At 43.9% G+C, this 17,022-nt stretch overlaps 1 protein-coding gene across 1 annotated transcript in view; it reads left to right on the top strand.

Moving 5' to 3' along the window:
* GLRX3 (glutaredoxin 3) overlaps positions 1-14,249 on the top strand; it is a 112,997-nt gene extending 98,748 nt beyond the window's left edge. The window contains exons 9-11 of the mRNA XM_033942404.1: positions 8,480-8,519; positions 8,627-8,719; positions 13,887-14,249. Of these exons, the coding sequence (XP_033798295.1) occupies positions 8,480-8,519; positions 8,627-8,719; positions 13,887-13,937 (184 nt within the window). The 3' untranslated portion in view covers positions 13,938-14,249. The remainder of the gene's footprint in view (positions 1-8,479; positions 8,520-8,626; positions 8,720-13,886) is intronic.
* The last annotated feature ends 2,773 nt before the right edge of the window (positions 14,250-17,022 follow it).

The following is a 17,022-nucleotide window of genomic DNA, read 5'->3' as shown; positions in this document are numbered from 1 at the left end:
GCCCCGAGGCTGCCTCATGAAACCGCGCTAAACTATTGATTAGGGGCAGCTCTGTGCCGAAGTTAAAAGCATACAGAGCTGCCGCTGCTGGTCTGAACTCTTGGGCCACTGAAGGAGGGCAAAAAGCAGCTGTCCTGGAGGTTTCCCTTCCTCTCGCCTTTACAGGTTCCTTTTTTCCACCTTTTTTTTTTTTTCCTTCAAACGGCAACGGGCCCCAGCATCGACATCAATCAAGTAAGTTCCACTGTCAATCAAGCGGTTCTGCTCGGCCAAAGCTTCCCCTGTGACATGAGCCACCCTCAGGGGAAAGAAAGTGACCCACAAAGGTGAGGGGAAGGGGGGCAGATGATGGAAGTTGGGGGGGGGGAGAGAGAGAGAGAGAGAGAAGGGGCAGATGATGGAATGGAGGAGATGAGAGAGAGAGAGAAGGGGACAGATGATGGAAGTGAGAAGAAGGGAGAGAGAGCAGAAGGCAGATGGATGTCAGTTGAGAAGGGAGAGCAGATGCTGAATGGAAGTGGGGAAAGAACACATACTGGATGGAAGGAGGAGATAAATAAAGGGGGAAGAAAATAGTAAGATAATGGAGGGGTGAGGGAAAGGGGTGACAAGCTGTGTGTAGACACAGTGAAAAGAGGGAAACGGGACTAAATAGTAAGAAAGAATTTAATTTAGATGGAGGCAGAAAATAGAGAAGGAAGACCAGAGAAGAAAAGGGAAGAGAGAGCAGAGAATGATCAGATCTGAGTGGAGGAAATGAGAAGAGAGATATGCTAAAAACCACAGGGGGGAGGGAAGGATAGAGATGCCAGACCATGAGGGGAACAGAAGGAAGATGATGGATGCTAGACCAAATTGGGGGGTGGGGGGGGGCAGGAGGAGAGATGGCAGGGAAAGACAGACAGTGAATGGAAGGGGCAGATGCTGGACTGAAGAGACAGAGAAGGTTATCATGCTGCTGTACCGGGCCATGGTACGCCCTCACCTGGAGTACTGCGTCCAGCACTGGTACTTTAAGAAGGACACGGTACTACTCGAAAGGATCCAGAGAAGAGCAACTAAAATGGTTAAGGGGCTGGAGGAGTTGCCGTACAGCGAAAGATTAGAGAAACTGGGCCTCTTCTCCCTTGAGCAGAGGAGATTGAGAGGGGACATGATAGAAACATTCAAGGTACTGAAGGGAATAGACTTAGTAGCTAAGGCAGGGAGAACGAGAGGGCACTCTCTAAAGTTGAAAGGGGATAGATTCCATACAAACGTAAGGAAGTTCTGTGGTAGAAAGCAACATATTTATTTGGCTCATAACTTGCTGGCGCCCGATATTTTTAGCTCACAGTGAAAAAAGTTTGCTCACAACACCCGCCCGCTTAGAGGGAACACTGCTTACAATAATACAAAAATAAACACAAAGAAGGTATAAATGGAAAATGTTTCACTTTTACTTGGTAAACAAAAATATGTCAGAATGTCACCAATAATGCACAAAGCAGAAACTCAAAAGAAGGCAAATAAGCAAAGCAGAAAAAGTTCCAACTTTTTCTCTTCTTTAAACTCAGCCAGTAATGTTTGAGCTAAGGCTCTCCTTAGAGCCAGCACAGCCTGTATTACAAAACAGGTGCAAAATCAAATCCCAGTCATATGTGTTACTTTCAAACAGTTCACAGTTTCTCAAAATAAAGCCTCTAGCAGCAATTTGCAGTTCTGCTAGGATTAGGAGAGTGTCTTAGGTTTGCTAAAAAAGCTTTTTCAAAGGCTTTCAAAATTCCCTCCCTGGGTGACAGCAAACCTCTCCCCAGAGACACTCCCAGCTTCACAAAGGAAAAACCAAAATAGTAAAGCTCAAACAAAACAGTCCCAAAACCAAACAGTTACAAAACAAAACTCACTGTGGTTTACTGCTTGTGGCTGGTGGATAAACCAACCTCCATGGCTTCAACAGAAGGCTCCAATTGTTCAGGCAATAATTTTTGTATCTCCATCGGAAGCTCTATGTCAGACAAAGATTAATTCAGGGCATCTCCAGCTTCCTGTCCCTCCATAGGTGTGGTTTGGTCGCTCCTGTTTGGCCCAGGGAGATCCTCAGGGAGAAAAGGCCTAAACCTTCTCCCTAGCTTGCCTGCCTGTTTGTTCCCCACTGCTGGCTTTTCTATCTTAGGGACATGCCCTAACCTAGCTGAGTCAGCAGGGAACTGGGAAGCTCTTGGGCTCCTCTGGTGGCAACCCAAATACTGACCACCCACTAAATTCTCAGCTACATCAGGCTCCCCCTGGTGTTTGACTGGGAAATTAACATTATCAGGGCCAGGACAGACTCTACAAACTCCATTCCTGGGTTTACTTTTAACTTTCCCTTCTATGTTTGCTGGGAATCTGGCAGGCAAAGTGGCTGACTGGTCACAGTATCCAGAAGTAAAAGTTGTTCAGCTCAGCATTGGATTCCACTGATAAATCTGCGCCATCAGTACTGGTGGTACCAACATCGATATCGGATGCTGTTCCTCCATCGAGCAAGCCTGCTAAGAAGCCATTCTCTTTTCAACAAACATTGCAGGCCTCTACAGCTTTGAGTCCCTCGATGCAGCCAAGCATTAATGCCAAGGATCTCCTTCAGTGCAAGCAGTGTCTCCTACAGGACATGCATCCTCACCAAGGTCTCCCACCCCTCAACACCCTGCAGCACTGATGGTACAGGCTGTTGAGCTAAGCGTACCGGTACAAGTCTTCAGAGAACAACTGAAGGAGTTTTTCCACAGGCAGTTCGATGACCTATTAAAGTTGCATTCGGCACCTCTGCTTACATCACTCCCTCTGTATTGGCCCAGCCTGAACTTAGTACATTTAGGCTGCATGGTACCGATATGAGGTCTGCATCGAGACATCGCCACTCTATTCAACATTGCTGATCTACTTCTCAATATCGACAATCTCCATCACAGTATTGACGCTCCTCAATGCAGCATCAGCACTCTGCATCAAAGCATCGATGCTCTGCAACGCAGCATCACTGAACATCGACATCACATGCTTCTGGATCCAAGAGATCATTGCGTCGCTCGACATCATCATCAGATTGGTACCGACATTGAAGAAGCTCTTCTTAATGCTCTCACACTCATCGGACTCTTCAATCTAGAAAATTTTTGTCCTACAGAGAATCTCCTGGGGTACAAGATGTCGATTCTGGCCTGTCTCAACACAATACTGATACTGAGTATGAGCCTAAATTATCTGCTCCGGAATCATATGGTATCCCTTCAAACTATCTCCTCCACCTCCCAGAAGATCTCCTCCAGAGGGCCTTTCATTTACCAAGTAAACATAGAAACATAGAAAAAAGCGGCAGAAAAGGGCTATAGCCCACCAAGTCTGCCCATTCCAAGTATCCCCCCTCCTGAATTTACTCCCTTAAAGATCCCACGTGAGTATCCCATTTTTTCTTAAAATCCGTCACGCTGCTGGCCGTTATCACCTGGAGTTGGAGTCTGTTCCAATGATCCACCACTCTTTCGGTGAAGAAGATGGGGAAAGCTCTACCTGTCAAATTGGAGGCAGATACTGAGCCCAGAGCAGAGCTCCTTGATGTCTTAGATTGCAATGAGTCTCCTAAAGAGCTTCTTAAGTTGCCTCTGCACAATCTTCTCAAGGAAGTGCTCTTTAAGAACTGGGAGATCCCTCTCTTTGATATTATAGTTCCTAGAAAAATTGACTCTCTATCGAACCATAATTATCACATCATTCATTGCTTGTTGTATCAACTCTTAAAAAATCTTCCAGCTCCAGGGTCCAGGGCCACTGCACCACCATGATATGAGGGTCATATTATGGATACGTTTGGATGCTGTCTTTATCAGAACTCTTATGTTAGCTAACCAAGTTCTCAGTTGCAACTTCTACATGTCTTTATACCTTAAACCGCTCATAAAGAAGTTGGCTGATTTTGAGCAGTGTATTCCATCTGACCGTCATCCAGAATTTCAACAGACTACTCACAGTCTCCTTTAAATGCAAAAATTTATGGCAAAGAGCAGCATTTGATGCATTTGAGATAACATCCGGAGCATCAGCAAAGTCTGTTGCTATGAGACTTGCATGGCTGTGAGTCTCAGACATGGATATTAATCTTCAAGACCAGTTAGCAAACATTCCTTGTCTCTGTGAAGAACTCTTCGGTGATAAGGTTGAAGATGCTACTTAAAGACTTACTCGGCATGAACAGAGTTGGAATACTTTAATGGGATCTAAGACTAAGGCTCATTCATCTAAGCCATCTCAAAGATCTACTTCTGCCTATAAGAGGCATTATTCAACAACATCCTCTTCTAAGCCTCCACCACAGAAGAGGCTTCAGAAGCCCCAGTCTTCAGCTCCTAAGAAGCCAGCTCAATATTTTTTACATGCTTTTAGACAGCATAGCCAAAATTCCTTCCCAGCCTTTTCCCCAACCCATTGGAGGTTGACCTCTGTTGTATCATCTCCTCTCTGTACCAGCTTAATTCAGCAGAAGATCTTCTTTGCCCTGCAGTATCTAGCTCGCCTGAAGGTGGTTCATCTGGGCCATGCTCATCATTTTGATTTGCCTGAGGCTGCCCAACGTTTTCTCGCTGAGCAAATTCCAGAAGGACTTTCTTTAGCGGGTATCCCCGAACTTTGGCTGTTCCGTTATTTTGGCCTGGCTAGGGGCTAGCCCAGTGGACTTGTGTTCTTCAGTGGGGACTTATGTCTGTTGGTGAGATCTGACCTGTTTGGCTTGTTGGTGTTGAGAGTATAAAGGGGTGGAAGGGTAGTGATTGCAACTGAGGAGGGAGTGTGCGGTTTGATGGGATCGTTGGTTCTGAAGCATCATTGGGGATGGCTTCTCCTGACCGGTGGTTCTTGTGCCTCCACCTCCCTGGTCGCCAAGAGGTCCTCTCTCCTGGTTGGGACCTGGGGGGAGCCCTTATCTGAGGCCTGGACTTGGAGTTAGGTTGCTGTATTTGGGTGGAAACTTGATGGATGGCTGGGGCAGGGATAAAGGCAGGGGTGGCAGTATTGATGGGGCCCATGGGGGGTCTCTGTTTCCTGGAAGCGGCGCCTGGTAGGGGGTGTACAAGGAGAATGTTGGGGGAGCGTTGGGTTCAGGAGGGGAGCAGGGAGAGTGACCGGGAGGGTGGGTGGTTGGGATTTTCTTTGAGGATCAGGAGGGAAGGTGCTCAGTGGTACTGGGATAGGCAACCCAAATATTTGAACAGGGCCTGGAGGGTGGTGAATAGGATGTCTTTTGTGGTTTTATTGGAGCTGGAGGGATGGAGGCTCTTATGGAGGATAGTCTTCTCTGCATTTTTCCCTCCCAATAGACTTCTCTGGAGTACACGTTGACTTTGTGGAATTTAGGGGGGATACATTCCCCTATAAAACAAAATTTTACAATGTTTGAATTGTTCTAAAACATATATAGCCTCTAGAGCAGGATTACTCTCACTTATCTCAGGTGCATGGGATGCTTTCCCATATAGACTTCGTTCTTATTTCTTGAGCGCTGCTTCCCCAGGTGCAAGGGGTGGAGATGGGACCCATTGAAGTTTCCGACCATGCTTGGGTGTGTTTTTGTTGGAAGTGGGGTGATTCTTGGAGCAGTCGGAGGGGGGGGGGTTGTGGTTTCCGTGCTATCTCTACCGTGATGTCCGGTTTCAGGAGTTTTTGATGCGGCAGTGGAAGGATTGTGAGCAGCAACATTGTGAGGATCCCATTCATTATTGGGAAATAGCAAAGGCTGTGTTACGGGGAGAGGTCATCGCCTATGTGGCCCGAGAGACCACCCTCCCAGGTCATCGATTTTATTCTATTAATATGCTTTTATTTTTTTTTTCCTCGTGTACCTTTCCTTTTTTGTTCTGCTTTCCTATATTAAATTGTATTTCACTACCCCTTTTTACCTTATGTTAGGAATATGATGAGTTAATTTTTAACCATATTGTATTGTTCAAAGTTTGTATTGTATTGTATTGTTTCCCTTTGAATGTATTTTAAATTGCTCATCGCTTAGAACTATGATTAAGCGATTAATCAAAAGAATTAATAAACTTGAAACTTAGACACTAAACTGTTCTTGGATTGGAGCGTCGAGCGACCATGTTGAGACATCAATATGGTCAGCCATCTCTCATGCTTAGGATGCAGCTATTGGAGGTCCAACAGGAATTGAATGAGTTATTACACCTGGCAGCGATGAGGGCACAGGAGCATTTTAAGTTTCAACTGTTTTGCTTCGCCAGTAAAAGTAGCCGGTTGTTGGCACGTTTGGTCAATATGCATAGGGGGCGAGAGGACATTACAATTCTTCATGATTCGCACGGTGTCCTGCATCATAGATCAGTGGAGATATGTGAGATTTTGCAGACGTTTTTCGAGGACTTACATGCAGACCTGGGATCGGAGGTTCTGGATGGGCAAGTGTACCTTGATAGTGTGGATTTGCCCTGCTTATCTCCTAGGGATTCTGGAGCTTTGGAACATCCCTTTACTGCTGCTGAGGTGGAGTGGGCAATTAGGGTTAGTCCTTTGGGCAAAGCGCCAGGACCGGACGGGTATAGGGGGGAGTTTTATGACTTACCGGTGGAGGAGATCGCGCCAGTGTTGGCAGATGTTTACAACCTCAGTGTCGTCAAGGGCTTCCTCCCCTGGTATTTGAACTTAGTGCAAATTATTGTCCTCTTGAAGCCTGGCAAAGATCCTCACCAGAATCGTATAGACCAATCTCCCTTTTGAATTATGAGGTTAAGCTTATGGTTAAAATTCTTGATAATCGCTTGGCGCGGGTGTTGCCCTTGGTGGTCTCTGAGCACAAAGTGGGATTTGTAAGTGACCAGAAAATTTTGCTGGCGTTGGAAAGAGTACATGTGAAGGGTAGCCCCTCCTTGCTTATTAGCTTTGACGCCGAGAAGGCATTTGATCGGGTGAGGTTGGGCTACCTCTTCCCGGTGCTTCGAGCATATAGAATGGGTCCCTTCTTTTTTAATGCAATTAGGACATTGTACAGTGATCCTGCAGCACAGATTCAGGTCAATGGGGAACCATTGGGCTCCTTTAGGATACGCAGTGGTACTCGGCAGGGATGCCCTCTGTCTCCACTCTTATTTGTCCTTTCTCTGACATCCTAGCATACAATCAAGCATGTTTGTTGTGCCATATCAATAATTGGGTGTTAGGCACCTCTCTGTTCATGGATATTTCCTTGGAGCGGGACTATTTCTATCCTCTTCATCTTCTTTATCTCCTCCTTGCCCCCTTGACCAAGCTGCAGCGACTGTGCAGGAGTAGTGTTCTTTTTAGGCCTCTATGGGTGGCATGGCAGCGAATTCTCCGTCTGTGGAATCTGGATTCTCATGTGAGTGTGTTCTTGTCATTGGTAGGAAACCTAGCTTTTCCTCCGGGGGTTGGCCCTTTAATTTTCGGTGGTTGGCGGGCTCTGGAAATTGAGCAATTGCGGCATGTTCTGCAGAATGATGGGGCTCTTCTTTCCAGTGATGACCTGGTGCTGCAGGGAGTCCCTAGGGAGTCTTCTTGCCTATTGTCAACTATGGCATTACTTGAGCTTTCTCCCGGTGGGTTCCTTGGGTGGAGATTTTGGGATTCACTTCTGTGCTCTTTTGGAGGTAGATCCGGAAACTAATTACGGGAATGTACAGTCCTGAGAGCTTTGTATGTTTCTCAAAGTCAAGCCTATTATCTGGGCTGTGTTGATACTCAGTTATGTGTGTGTTGCTCTGTTGAAGTGAATTCTTATTGTCATGGGCTCTGGAATTGTGAGAGGGATCCAGGATTTTTGGAAAGCATCGGCTTCCTTTTTGTGGGAGCTTTTATAAGTGCCCATGCCTGTCTCAGCGCTTTCTATGTTTGTTCACTTCTCCCTGCTCTCTGTGTACACTTCTGCAGAAAAACTATTTCTTAGTAAATGTTTCATTTTGGGGAAGAAATGTATCTTGAATTGTTGGCTTTCTCCCGAACCACCCTCCTTTTGGTATTAGAAAAATAGACTACATGAGCTGATGGTCTGGGAAGCTCGTTTGGCGTATTCCTCTCGACGCCAGAGCAGAGACTTTGTTAATACTTGGATTCCATATTTGAACATTTTATCTCCAGAGAGTTCTAGCCGTATATTGAATCAACTTCAATTGTATACTGCCATACCTATATGACATCCCTCAGTCTGTGCATTGTTTCAGTTTGGGGGCTGGAGGGGGATTGGTGTCTGGTAGTAGCTGTGGAGGATATAGGAGTTCAGTCCTTCATAGTGGATAGATTCTGTTGTAAAACTTTGTTTTGCACATATGTTTTTATTACAGTTGTATTTGTTTAATAAAAAAGATTTAAACATAAAAGACCTTAAATTAAAAAAAAAAAGTTGATACTAAGAATGTGTGTTATGAATAAAGAGATGATGATGATTATACATGTAAATAAGAAAATAAATAGACTAATAGTAACATTTTTCTTTTGTCAGTGTTGAGTTTGAGACCTTTGACATATTAGAAGATGAAGAAGTAAGTAAAGGATATACAGTATAACTTTTGTTGTTGATTTTGACACTGTATACTTTTCATGGTAGAGCTTGCCTAACAGGTACTTCTGTCAATGTTTTCCACTTAAGGTACGGCAAGGTTTAAAAAGCTATTCTAACTGGCCAACATATCCTCAATTATATGTGAAAGGTGAACTTGTTGGAGGGTTAGATATTGTTAAGGTAAGAGGGAAATCTTGTTTTCATGGATTTGAAAAATGTTTTTATTGTGTTTTATTATTATGGGACTTGATTTTGTATTTGCAAAATAAACCAAACTATTCATTCAGGGTTCATATTCAGCCCACAGCAGATCGCAGCCTGGTTAACTCAGCGGATGAAGTTAGGACAACCTTTTTGCTGTCCTAAATGTATCCACTCATTTAGTTGCTAATCAGATAAGTAGTGGCTCCGCCCAGACTGCTTGAGTGCAGGCTGTGTTGCTTCCATGGTGGTTTTGTACCAGGATCAGGGCCAACTGTATTCCTCTTCCCACAACATCATGTGGGCTCCAGTGGGGGTCTGAGGGTGCAGTCCCTCGGGGAGATTGTACAGCAGTTGGAAGAAACAAGACGGTTTTCCTTTGTCAGACTTGTCTAAGGCAGAAATCTTCTCATACGTCTGACTAGAGGTTCTCTGTTAGCAGTTCCCAGCATCCAGCATAGCACAGTGAGTAAGGCTATTACAGCCTATGGGAAAATCAGGGGGGGGGTTGTCTTTATAAGTTAATTTTAAAGGTTTCTGAGGCTACCTAAAATAAAAAAAAACCTTACCTGAATTTTTGGTGTTTCATTTTTGCCTCCATGGGCAGTTTTAGGCGCTATAATCGCTATCATAGCATTCACCTTGGATTTCCTGATTTGAATTTAAAAGCCTCCATTTCAAGTTCAGGCTTCAAGTTTAATAAAATTTGATTAATCACATATCTTAGATTCTAATCTAGGCAATATACAATAATAATAAAAAAGGGGACTTTACAAATTTAAAATATAAAACAAAAACAAATGGCAAAGACAATGACAGACGAATAAGGAAACAAAAGAGAGAGGGCTGAACTACAATAAATGTTAAGAAAGGACAAAAAAGGGGTATATTTGAAGCTGCCTCATTTTTCATTAAAAAGGACATAAATGGACTTCTCATGTGGAAATTCTTTGGATTCATGTCAGATTTGAGGCAGATGTCCGTCCGGTGGGGGGAAGGGGAAGGAGGGGGGGCAATGTCATTGTTCCATGTGCGATGTGGCACGTTGGGAGGGAGGGTGAAAGCTTTGGGTTTCACCCATTCTTATGCCTCTAGGGGAATTGGAGGCCATATGGAACATTTACTAGGCCAGAAATTTGTCTGGAGTTGGAAACTAGAGAGGTTGCCCCACGAAGTGCAGGCGCATGCCGGTGGACAAACCGCAGCAGACAAAATGGGAGGTCCTGCCAGGTTCCTTCGGGCAATCTGGGCAGTGCTTCATTCCCAAATTCATATATATGATATATGAAGCATTTTTAAGCTACAGAAGAAGGCCTGGCCCCTCAGGGATGTCATAGAAAGTGGTGCCTGAGCTTCTTCCCACAAAGGGTGTGGGGTTCCCTAGTAAGTCATATTCAAGTGTCGGGGATCCAGGCAGCTTAGGATTCAGATGAAGATGGTTCAGAGTCCATGCCTCTGCTTTCTCAATCTTGGTAGGTTAGACCACATTCAAATGGCAGCCCTGGACCTTGGAATGGACCTGACGCTGTGCAGGCTTTTCAAGCCATCTGCTCTGCAGGGAGTCATTACAGGATCTCTTCAAGAATTAAAGCTGGAGCCACACCAGACCTCTGCCACAGAGTGCTCGCTTATGAGCAGCACAAAGGCAGCATACTTTCCCTCGCACCCAGATATTATCAGATGCTAACTGACCACTGGGAGGTCCCTGAAGGGCCCCTGACGATAGCCAAGTCTATAATAAAGCTCTATCTGATGGATGATGATTTCCAGCAGCTGTTTAATACGCCAAAGAAGGATTCTCTAGTGACACAAGTTACCAAACTTATCTCCCTTCCCAGTGAAGGTGGAGTGGTTCTGATGGATTCACAAGACCATAGGCTGGACTTTGCCATTAAGAGACAATTTGAGGCCATGGCGCTAGGTCTAAAAGTGGCAGCAGCAGCGTCATTTGTCTTCCGAGCTTGTCATTCAAAGCTCAGCTGAGTGGGAGACCTGGATGATGACAATGACCCCCAGTTCCTTCTGGCAGGGATTGATTACTTAGTGGATGCACAATATGACCTTTTTAGGGTCTTGAGTAAGGTTGTGGCATACGCAGTCTCCACCCACAGAATGCTTTGGATCAAACAATGGGTGGGAGATTCAGGCTTTAAGGAGAATTGATCAAACTCCACCTTTAAAGGCAATTGCTCTTTAGCAAGGGTCTCAATGATCTGATAGTCAGTGGAAAGCAGATCACGGGCCCCATGGGGGTCCAATCGGGGAAATTTTTGTTGGACAAGATGTTTGACAGTACTCTAGAGTGTCGGCTTCCCAGAGACCATTCCAAGGCTTAAGACAGAGGTTCGAGAGTGCCAAACGTCCCCAGGCATCTGGATCTCGCTCCACTATAGCCCCCAAGGATCAGCACAGCAATGATGCCAGGTCTGTAGCCCCCCTCCTCGAGTGGAGGGAAGGATGGTAGAGTTTTTGCATGCATAAATGCGGATCTCTTCAGACCGCTGGGTGCTGGATGTCTTTCGGAAGGGGTACACGCTAAAATTCTTTCAACCCCTTCCAGATCTCTCCATAAATTCTCCTGTGGGAAAACTAGACAAAGCAGCCATAGAGGCCATACCAGAAGGCAAATGGGGCTTGGGCAGATACTCAATATACTTTATCATGCCCAAAAGAGACTCAGACAACTGGAGATTGATCTTGGATATGAATTTAGTCAATGACCCCTCGATCCCCTGCTGCCACATAGAAATGATTCGGTCATTCATTGCATTGGTGGCTCCGGGGGAATTCCTTTTCTCCCTAGATCTGATGGAGGCTTATCTGCATATTCCCATCTTCCCAGCTCACAGAAATTTCTTGAAGTTCCATGTTCAACAACATTCAGCTTCTGCAAGTTGAAAGGGGGATCCTGACAGCATGGAAAGTTGAGTTGAAGCTCAAGTAGAAAATGTCACTTCCGAGGAAGAGGCTGGAACCTCCGAAATGGAGCTTTGTAGAGCCTTTAAATTTGCAACACGAACAATGGTGTAGCTGTGATATCACACACAGTTCTATCAGTGAGAAAAGTACATTTGTTTTCTGCTTAAGACTCTATCCAGCACTGGAATTTTTGTATGCAAGGGGAGAACAAAATCTTTTTTTGGAAAGTTGAATCTCAAACCGGATATGGTACACATGAGTATACTGGAGAAATTACATTATAAACTTTAGTTTTAATTTTCAATGTGTGTCACTTCAGCACTTTAGGTCCTGGGATGTTTCACACTGAAAAAAACCCGTTTGGGTTCACATAACTCTCAACTTGATATTATAGGCTTGTCCTAATTTTGAACTGTGTAAACTGAGGATCTTCACACCAAAAATTTAAAATCAACTTTATTATTAAGAGATATTGTTTATATTTCATGTGATTTCCCAGACTACCCATTTTTTTCTAGGAAGAATTACATTACATTACATTAGGGATTTCTATTCCACCATTACCTTGCAGTTCAAGGCGGATTACAAAAGAATTATCCAAGATGTATTACAACAAGAACTTACAAAAAAAAATTGGTCATTTTCAAAAAGAGTAAGAAATGGGTAAGGTTATTTGTTTGGGGTAGTTGGCCCTGAGAGGTGGAGTTTGAGACTTGTGGTATTATTTCTTTTTTCAGAGTTTTCTTGAAGAATCCTTTTGTATTAACAAGCCGGGGAGGGGGGGGGCAACAGGATGTTTATGTTTATTAAAATTTTATATCCCACCAAAGCTTACAATAGTTCTCAGTGGCTAACATTTAAAAAACACATAATAAAGGAAAGAACTGCATAATGTACAGAAAAGACCTACTCAACCATACAAGAAAATAAAATAAAAAATCCACTGTACAAAGGGTGCCTGTACACTTTATTAATAGATATGATCATTTTTAGTAATAGCTGAGCCGAAGGCTAACTGGAAAAAGAAAGTCTTTAAAAGAGTCTTAAAAGTTTTAAAATTTGATTCAAGGCGAATATAACTTGGAAATTTGTTCCAAGAACTGGTTGCTAAATTTTAAAAAAAAACTTTACGTCGAGTGGATTCCCAGTTGATCTTATTGGCTGCTGGCAGTATTAATCTATGGAGGAGAGCGTGGCGTAGTGGTTAGAGCTACAGCCTCAGCCCCCTGAAGTTGTAGGTTCAAATTACACGCTGCTTGCTGTGACCCTGGGCAAGTCACTTAATCCTCTACTGCCCCAAGTACATTAGATAGATTGTCAGCCCTCCGGGACAGATTGGAAAAATGCTTGAGTACCTGATTGTAAACCACTTAGATAACTTTGATAGGATTCATTGAAACATACAGTTTGACCAAGGATATGTGTATACACAAGTTGTGAGCAACATATAGATGCAAGTGTTTTTAGAGAAAACAATTCCAAATTACGTAAACATACATGCACACCTATACCTGTGCTGTATATGTAGTTGCGTGTAAAATGAGAAACTGTTACATCAAGTAATTGTCCTTAGAGACTGGTAGAAATCTGGGACGCTCTTCCAGAAGCTGTTATAGGGGAAAACATCCTTCAGGGATTCAAGACAAGGTTGGATAAGTTCCTACTGGAACAGAACATACGCAAATAGGGCTCTGGTCTTTGTCCTAAGGGCCACCGGGTGAGCGGACTGCTGGGCACGATGGACCACTGGTCTGACCCAACAACGGCAATTCTTATGTTCTTATTTCAGTTTTGAGTTCAGCTGTGTGTGTGTGTGTAACAACTGAATGGTCTTATCTTTGGAGTTCTTCTTTCTTTTAATTATAGATTGTACACCGCTTTCACCTTCTTGGAAATGGGGTATAGCAAGATAAATAAATAACATGATTGTGCCATTCCTTGCCATCTAACTCAGGGATCTCAAAGTCCCTCCTTGAGGGCGGCAATCCAGTTGGGTTTTCAGGATTTCCCCAATGAATATGCACTGAAAGCAGTGCATGCACATAGATCTCCTGCATATTCATTGGGGAAATCCTGAAAACCCGACTGGATTGCAGCCCTCAAGGAGGGACTATGAGACCCCTGAAACTAGTTCAATATGTGATCGGTATGCAAGATTATATAATCACAGACCAAGAATCCATACTAATCATAACACATAATTATTCTGCTTTTTTTTTTTTTACAGGAGCTGAAAGAATCTGATGAACTGTCAAATGTTCTTAAAGGAGAAAACTAATAGAAAAAAATGAATTGCTAATAATGGAATATGAAGTGACCAACTCAGAGAAATTAATTACATTTAATTTAATAATTGCATCCGGTAATATGACTAGTAATTGAGAGGACTCCAGTTAACTCTTACTCTGTAAAAAGTCATATTAAATGTACATGTTAAACTGTTGTGGATATTTAGGGCTGATGGATGGGTTCAGCATCAAGGAATTTGCATTTTATTCTTGAAATGTCACATCTGAGTGTATATTAATGCAAGTTTTCATCAAAATAGTGAACTATTAATGGCTGTTAATTAAAAGTTGAATATGGAAAATGTCTTCTATTTTTCCTTTTGATGAACTTTTCAGTAATTTCTCACACTTGATTAGTTGTATTTAAACTTTTAGATTGACCAGCCTGATTATAGTACTTATTTATACATATAGGAAAAAGATAGGCATCATGTTAAGAACAGTTTCACAGCAACAAACCAAAGCCAAGGAAAAGACCAGGGTTCAACTGTCTGCAGTGAAAAACAATCCAGAACAAACAAACCAAAAAGCTGCAGACTTTGTACACGATGCAGGCAGACTTTATTATGACAAGAAGATCTTTGATTAAAAACCTTTTACCAGGTAAGGGACCCAACACGGTCCGTGTTTCGGACTAACCTTCGTCAGGGGTCCACTTTTGATAAAGAAGAAAATTACAATGTTATCTTTTGTCTTATGCTGATATTTCTTTCTCTTAAACCTTAATAAAAATATTTGAACTAGAAAAGAAAAAACCTTGGATAAATAGCCCGGGCGGTCTTTTTCAGCGTGTCGCTGACCGCTATTTATCCAAGGTTTTTTCTTTTGATAATTTTCTTATTTATCAAAAGTGGACCCCTGACGAAGAACAGTTTTACCAAATGATTTCTTCCTGTATTTTTGTATGTTAGCCTCTTCAACTCACTCGGATTCCTAACTATCAGAAGCATTGTGCGGAAGAGTAGCCTAATGATTATTTTGGTGGTCTGAGAACCAGGGAAATTGGGTTTGATTCTCACTGCAGCTCCTTGTGACTCTGGGCAAGTTACTTAACACTTCATTACCCCGGGAGCAAAATAAGTACCTGTATATAATATATAAACCTTTTGTAACCACAGAGAGGCAGTATACCAAATCCCATTTCCCTTTCCCCTTCCCTTGCCTCCCACTTCCCCGTAAGAAATTTCACTCCCACTCCACTCTGTAGTAATATTAATGTCCCAAGACTCATAAATTAAACTGCATTTTTTGATTTCGTATTAATCAGATGAATGATTGCAGGAGTTTGCTAAGACTGTGATTGAATTAGGAATTATTGAAGATGCATGAATGGCCAGCAGTTAAAATAGATGTCTTGACAACTAAGTAGCGCTATAGAAATAATTAATAGTAGTACTGTTCATAAATTTTAAAACTTGTTTGCTGTCTTATACAATATATACATGGCAATTACTCTTCTAGAAAGTCTTGAAAATGATTGTGGATAACAAGGGAAACACACACATTCAAACTCTAGTAGCAGTCACTAAAACTGGGCAGGCTCTGGTTATTCTGCTATGAGCTCAGGGGGAAGACTCCATATTCAGGTAGCCACATGGCTATAGAAAAGTATTGTTCTCTAGTCTCTAAGTATAGCTTAGTATTGCTAATTTCTGAAGTACAACTTTATCCTCAGCAAATGTGTTGAATACACTCCCATATTCCCCAACCTCTGGGATGTGCTGGTTGAGTGTAGACTTTTGCAGAAGGCAACATTCATTTAGAGCAACTAAATTGTAAGTTTATTTTTTGAGTTCTGCATTAAAGAAGACTTACTTAAGAAATTCAGAGTCCAGTCTGATAATGTTATCAGATTACAGTGCTAATGAGTTTATGCTGACTAGGATCCTCTGGGAGAGCCAGTAACCATGCTGTTATGGTTATATGTGCTTCTCCCTATCAAGAATTTAGAAAACTCAGAATTTCACTAATAATAAAAATTTTATTTTGCCCTTTTTCTTGGTTAAGTATACACTTAGGCCCTGATTCTCCAAAAGTGCGTCCCGATTTTAGGCAGCTGTAGACGTCCTACAGCTGTCTAATCAGCCAATCGGGATGCACGTTTTTTTAAAAAAAATGCTCCCCAGGCAGGCCTGATGGCGCCTCCGGGAGCCTAGGGAGACCTGCAAGATGCCTAAGCTCGCCTACAGGCCTTAGGCGAACTTAGGCGGTCCTACGCGTCTCCCTAGTAGAGGAAGAGATGCTTAAAATGTAGGCCAGCAAAATGCTGGTCTACATTGTAAGTAGACGCGGCTGCTATACTGATCGCGGCAAGGGATCTCCCTGCTGCAATAAAGTATAGCGGCCGTGAACCCCGGAACCCCCTCCCCCCCAAACTCGTAATCGCCGACAGGAGGATGCCCAACTCCTCCTGCCGGAAAGCCCAACGACCCCCCGCCCCAACTAATCTCCCTCCCCCAACTAACCTTTCAATGTTGGTCAGCTGGACGGGTCTTGCTGCCGTCCAGCCGACGGGTCTGCCTCGTGGAAATGAGACGGCACGCCCCTTCCCGGCCCATCCCCGCTAAATCTAAGGCTTGATTGGCCCAGGCTGTAGAAGCCTGGACCAATCAGGCCTTAGGCATAGCGGATCCGCCCATCCCCACTAATCCTAAGGCCTGATTGGCCAAGGTGCCTAGCCTGGGCCAATCAGGCCTTAGATTTAGCGGGGATGGGCCGGGAAGGGGCGTGCCGTCTCATTTCCACGAGGCAGACCCGTCGGCTGGACAGCAGCAAGACCCGTCCAGCTGACCAACATTGAAAGGTTAGTTGGGGGAGGGAGATTAGTTGGGGCGGGGGGTCGTTGGGCTTTCCGGCAGGAGGAGTTGGGCATCCTCCTGTCGGCGATTACGAGTTTGGGGGGGAGGGGGTTCCGGGGTTCCGACAGGAGGAGTTGGGCATCCTCCTGTCGGCGATTACGAGTTTGGGGGGGGGAGGGGGTTCCGGGGTTCCGACAGGAGGAGTTGGGCATCCTCCTGTGGCGATTACGAGTTTGGGGGGGGAGGGGGTTCCGGGGTTCGGACAGGAGGAGTTGGG

This window comes from Geotrypetes seraphini, chromosome 4 (assembly GCF_902459505.1).
Source record: "Geotrypetes seraphini chromosome 4, aGeoSer1.1, whole genome shotgun sequence".
NCBI classification, from domain to species: Eukaryota; Metazoa; Chordata; class Amphibia; order Gymnophiona; family Dermophiidae; genus Geotrypetes; species Geotrypetes seraphini.
Note: the sequence above shows the minus strand (reverse complement) of the source record. Positions and strands in the feature narration are given on the sequence as shown.